This window comes from Centruroides sculpturatus, unplaced genomic scaffold (genome assembly GCF_000671375.1).
Source record: "Centruroides sculpturatus isolate CEXI.00-Female unplaced genomic scaffold, Cexi_2.0 scaffold503, whole genome shotgun sequence".
Lineage (NCBI taxonomy): Eukaryota > Metazoa > Arthropoda > Arachnida > Scorpiones > Buthidae > Centruroides > Centruroides sculpturatus.
Genome location: NW_019384729.1, coordinates 504405 through 510499, shown reverse-complemented (window position 1 = coordinate 510499; position 6095 = coordinate 504405). Strand labels below are relative to the sequence as shown.

The following is a 6095-nucleotide window of genomic DNA, read 5'->3' as shown; positions in this document are numbered from 1 at the left end:
ATTAAAATTATAATAAGTAACACAATATATTTCTTCCAGTAAGTAATTACGTTACTGTTTCATTCGGGTTTAATTAATGTCGAAAGAAAACTAATTTCGGAATACAAAGTTAATGAAATTGTTTTAGTAAACGTAAATGTTTCGGAGACATTTTTGACAATGGTATCCATTTGAATCCGCCACTGTGTACAGAGTCTCTTCAGCACCTATGGTTTAATTTGTCAAGAAAAGAAGTAGACTAGATCTTGAACGTTTTGAATTCTTCTTTTCTTAATTAAAAGCCCCGCAGTTGATGAGAATGAAAACAATTATTAATTAATCTAGGTGGGCTACGTTTTTATACATCATAATGTATAAAAATGGGTGTAATATGTCTCATATTCAATGGGAGAATTTGCTGTGTAGGATTTACACCATAAAAAAAGGACTGAAATGTGACTGGATCAAATATGTACAGTGTCTGCGTTGGATTTGTGAGTTATGTACGCCATCTGATCATTTTTGTGAAGATTGTTCAGAGGACAATTCATAAAAATTATTTACTACTTATCATTAATCGTTAGTTATTACGTACTCTCACAATCAGTTGTTAGTTATACTTAATTACTCTTTTAAGAACAATGGCAACTGGTATTACACAACCATCAACATTTTTCTTTCTTTATTTTTGTTGTTATATTATGAATTGAGTTAAATATAATTGCAGCATTTTAACTGTTTTTAAAGGAATATTGTAATTATTTACCTTCTATCATAGTAATTTACAGGATTGTCAGTGCTCATATCGTTACAATTTTTCCGAAAAATAAAATAAATAATAATAATAATCGTCCATTAAGATAATTTTTTCAGTCTTTACGTGCAAATTGTTTGGCATTGAAAAATACACCAAAAATTCTAGAAAATAAAAATCAAATATTTCATTAAATAAAAACTTACAAGTTTTACAAAGGAAATATTTTTTTTTTAAACTAAACAATTAATCATTTAACAGCATCATTCTTAATTAATTTCCTGTGATATTTATATCGACATTTGCTTCCCTTTAGAAATATAAATTGTCAGGAGATATTAAAGAATATATCGTTTTTTCCAGTTGTCTACAATGAAGTCAAATATATTACTTTGTTTTATTTTGCTTTCATTTGGCAATGTTTTTGCTGATATCGGTAATAGTTTAAAGAATCTGAAATTGAAAAACTTTTCTAAATTTTATAATTTATTTATTTATTTGCAGGATGCCCTTTCCTTCTAGATTATTCAGAATGTGAAGCTAATTGTGAAAGATATTGCGAATGGTCTACTGGAACAATAATAAAACCTCCTTGTACAGACTGCAAAGAAGGTTGCATTTGTAAAGAAGGATACGTAAGGGAGTTTAATTATTACTCCAGTTGTATACCAGAATCACTTTGTAAACGTAAGTTTTACTTAAATTACACAAAGACCGGAATTAGCGAAATAACATCATATTTAATTAAATTAACTTAATATTAAATAGTGTTTTACTATAATAAAATATAATCATATTTATTATATTTATAGCCTGTCCTGCTAATGAGCATTACGATGCATGCACTCATCATTGTCAATCCAATTGTAATAATAAAGATGAACCAGTTCCATGTGAATTTGTGTGTCATGCCGGATGTATTTGCAATGAAGGATACATCAGAAAAGAAAACGATAATTCTCCGTGTATCCCGATTGAAGAATGTAAAAGTTGAGCGAGTTTTATAATTTTCAAATTATTTTGTAATCATTTCATTATTCAAATTCATATTAGTGCTTATGTAGTTATGCTATAAAAATGTCGTAAGGATTTATTCCTTTAAATTTTCTTATCTTGTTACAGAATGATAATGATAAATAAATGGTGAAACATCTGAAATAAACTGAGTTTGTGGTAATTTTTTTTATTGATAACACTGTTTAGTGTTGAAGTATTAGTTCGTTATTTAGCAACTCGTGGCACTAACGCAGAATCTATCTATATAACCCATTGAACGCGTGTCCGTCTGTCCGCGTAACAGTATGCCGAAAACGAGCACTAGAGGCGCCCTAGCGTTGATTTTAAATTAACGGTAAATTATTTTTATTTGTAATAGGAATTTATTATTGATATGAATTTATTATTTATACCACGGAATGGTATAAATAATTGTTGTATGCCTTGCCTTGCTTTATTATACGCCTTAATTAACTTTGTGCCGCACGTTTACAACATCCCGGGACTCACAAATCAGTGAACGTCGCGCATTGACTCACGGGAAATTTGTTTAAAAAATGGCGGACACATTTAAAATCGAGGTTTACAATTGAAGGTAAATAAACAAATTAAACTATTTTAAAGTTTTATAGAATGTTTAATAGATAGAAATATAGTTCCGTATGACGCGATTGGGACTTTAACAGAGCTATAAAACCAATGGCGTACCGTGGGTGTCAGCCGTCCGGAGCGGAGGAAAATTTCGGCCCCCCCTTATTAGGTATTTCAATTTAAAAGACCAAAATTCAGTTTTGTCATAGAACAAGCAATGAAAAATTCGGTGATAGTGCAGCGACCAGTTTAAAATAGTTCTATTGGATATTAGTGGTGTATATGAACGCNTCAAATTAATTTTCATTATTCAAATTCATATTAGTGCTTATGTAGTTATGCTATAAATAATGTCATAAGGATTTATTCCTTTAAATTTTCTTATCTTGTTACAGAATGATAATGATAAATAAATGGTGAAACGTCTGAAATAAACTGAGTTTGTGGTAATTTTTCTTTTTTATTGATAACACTGTTTAGTGTTGAGGTATTAGTTTGTTATTTAGCAACTCGTGGCACTAACGCGGAATGATTATATAAGCAACTTTAATTATGAAGTTCGTTGTGGACAAGCCAGATTCATCGGTAAAAGAGTTTTGCTCATAACGGGCGAGGCTAATGCTTAGTGGAATTTGTCGCAAAGTTAAAAATATAGATAACGTCTCGATTGATTTAATTCACGGAAAGATGAGCCTACCAATGACAGACAGAATAAAACCATTGAAGAGTAGTAATTGATCCTGTGTTCTCACTTCATTAATGGGCTGATCACGTGGAGTTTTCTGCGTTTTCACTACGTGTCTAACTCTTAAATATGGACCAGTAGTTCTTATAGAAAGTCTTCCGGGAGGAATCTTCTTTTGCAGATCGCCCATATGTTGTGTTGCGTTGCGGTATTTAACCAAACATACTGAAAAGAAAATTTGTGATAGAATCCATGCAATTTTATATTTTTACAAATAATGGCTTGGAGAAATTATCCATTATAGCTCTTTCAAGGAAATAAGAAACACCTTACATTTACAAGAACACAGGATATTATTGTTTAGAAAATTATAATGTTAAATAATATGCAGTATCAAATAGATAAAATTATCATCAAACAGAAAAATAAACACAGTAAAATTTCAAACTAAAAAAGAAATTCTTATAAGAGAACTAAAATTTAATTAGATCGTATGTCATTGTAATAAATAATGCGTTAAATATTACGTAAAAGCAGGTACATCATTTAAGACATTTCTAAGAAACTTTATTACTCGAAAGGATGTAACACACCTAGAATATTGCAACAGACAGGTTATGTATTTCTCAATACATATCACCTCTACGTCTAGTTATATAAATCTGATAGACTAACTTTATTCACACCTTGACATCATGCTTCCAGTTGTTATAATCTTGTTCTTTTTATACGGTAGTTTGGGCATTGCAAGAGGTAAATTTATTTTAATATTTCATTAAATAATTCGAAATTTATTGAAAATAAAACTAATTAAAAAATATTGTAGAATGCTTTGTAAATGAACAGTTTTCCAAATGTCAGGCTCATTGTCAATCTTATTGTAATTGGACTAATGGGACAATAGTGACTCCTCCTTGTCCTAAAATCTGTGTAAATGGATGCATTTGTCAAGACAATTATGTAAGATTACTACCCGAGGGGAAAAGTTTCTGTATCCCTAAAACACAATGCAAAAGTAAGTATAATAATCTATATCTCTCTTATTTCCTTCTATCATTAAATAAACGTTAAAAAAAAAAGAAAAATATATATATGCAATGTCTACTTTATTACTTAATAAATAACCAATTAATTTAATACATTTAAAAATTTTTATTCTTTTTTAAACATCTATAACGTTAAAGTTTATAAATTAATTGAAATATTTATGTTGATAAGAATATTTATAATACGTGTAACGTGTTGTAAATGATTATAAGCAGAACAGAAGTAATTTATAAATAAAATAAAATTTGGGGCAAATTCTTTCATTTTTGTAGAACAAATTATCACAACTATTTAGAAAAAATATAATTAACAGTATGTATGATGTTAGTGTAGCCTATGTATATCATCCAATTTTAAGCTTAATAAACTCCTGTGCTTTTTGTCGAAAATTTTTGAAGTATTGCAGGTTTGTGTATTAGGGCATTGATATTATTAAATTTTTGGTGATTAAAGTTCGAGGGGTGAAAAGATGTGAGAAGTCGTGTGTCTTACTTCGAGTAGGATCGGACTTAATGAAGATTTTATTCGTTATTAAAGGTGCCATTAATTACTAGAATACAATATGATCTTGTGAAAAGAAACTCGCTTAAAATACACTTATTCGTATTATACTCCTAATTCATAATACTGTAGATGATAAAATACATTAAAATATTTGCTAAAACATTCTGGATTATATATAAATAATTACACATGAAGTATATATACGTAAAAATAAGTAAACTGTTATAAAAATACTAGTACAAAACAGCATGAGTATGCGGTAGCCCCTGATTATTGTTCATATCATAACCGTACTACGGCTTTTATGTTCTCTGATACGAGTATTTAAAACAGATTTCTACCTTTCTGGTACCATTTTGTTAAAATCAACCTTGGATAATCATTAAATATAATCTCATTTATCGTTATTATTCACAAGTATTCAAATTTTTTAAACGTATTTTACAAAATTTGAAGTATGAGGTTCACATTAGAAGACGTTGGTAGCGCTATGCACTTCGGGATTAAACAGGGGACCATTTAATCCCGAATAAAAATTCCTTTTGCCAACTGAATTTTGTGTCCTGATTAAAACAGACTTGGTTATAAAACAAACTGAGGTTTGGATATTTTTATAGATATATTTAATATAATCATATTTGTAAGTAAATATTGTAAAGGTTTAAATAATAATTATAAGGCTATCTGTAAATTTAACAAATCTATTTCGTTTCATTTACTTTAATATATTTTAAAAACGTTCATACATATTTCTGTTCTTGAACTAGAATGTCCTGAACACGAACATTTCGATCAATGTAGTGCACAATGCCAAAATACTTGTAAAAGTGAAGATGGTAAACCATTGATTTGTCCTTTGATTTGTGCTTCTGGATGCATCTGTGACGACGGTTACGCCAGAAAAGATGGAACTCCTAAATCACCTTGTGTCCGTATACAAGATTGCCCAAAATTGAAAAATTCCTCTATTAATTCTGAAAAAGTAAAATAATTTCAATAAATCCTCCAATAAATTTTACATCTCGTTTTATTCTGTTGGTTTGTACTGTACAATGAATTTCTTGAAAAACAAAACAGATAAAAAATATTAGGCTATAATTGTATTTTTTTCCAGCTTTCTGTTACTTTTATCACATGTGAAATATATTAGACATTTTTAATAAAATAAATGTAAATCTTTCGAAATTATGTAATAAAGCAAAACTTCGAGAATATGTATATGATTGTCTGTAAATTTCCACCTCAGTGGTCGAGAAGATAAAACCACTGAACACTAATAGTTGATGGCGGGATCGCGATTAGCCAACGAGATGGCCATATAGAGTTTTCTGGTCCTTCTTCATGAGTTTATTTGTTTATTTTCGAGTAAAACACTCTGACTTTCTCGAAATTCTGTCTATTCATAACCAAATCAAATAGGAGCTTGATTTGGTTGTACTGTATGAATAGACGAAACTTACCGATTAATTAGTTTAATGCCAGAATTTAGTGTTGACTATTGAGAAAGTGGAACCAAGTTAAAGAGTAATACAAATAAAT

At 29.2% G+C, this 6095-nt stretch overlaps 1 protein-coding gene across 1 annotated transcript; it reads left to right on the top strand.

The window, feature by feature from the left end:
• The first annotated feature begins 1058 nt into the window (after positions 1-1058).
• Positions 1059-5770, top strand: LOC111628172 (zonadhesin-like). The gene is made up of 6 exons (XM_023371914.1): positions 1059-1169; positions 1238-1420; positions 1546-1725; positions 3684-3758; positions 3832-4020; positions 5324-5770. The coding sequence occupies exons 1-6, from the start codon at positions 1106-1108 to the stop codon at positions 5545-5547; spliced, it is 915 nt and encodes a 304-aa protein (XP_023227682.1). The 5' UTR covers positions 1059-1105; the 3' UTR covers positions 5548-5770.
• The last annotated feature ends 325 nt before the right edge of the window (positions 5771-6095 follow it).

Excerpts from the sequence above, each read along its gene's own strand:
- LOC111628172 (XM_023371914.1), top strand. The coding sequence starts at position 1,106 with ATGAAGTCAAATATATTACTTTGTTTTATTTTGCTTTCATTTGGCAAT. Across the intron at positions 3,759-3,831 it reads TAGTTTGGGCATTGCAAGAG|AATGCTTTGTAAATGAACAG; the intron begins GTAAATTTATTT and ends AAAATATTGTAG. Across the intron at positions 4,021-5,323 it reads CCCTAAAACACAATGCAAAA|AATGTCCTGAACACGAACAT; the intron begins GTAAGTATAATA and ends TTCTTGAACTAG.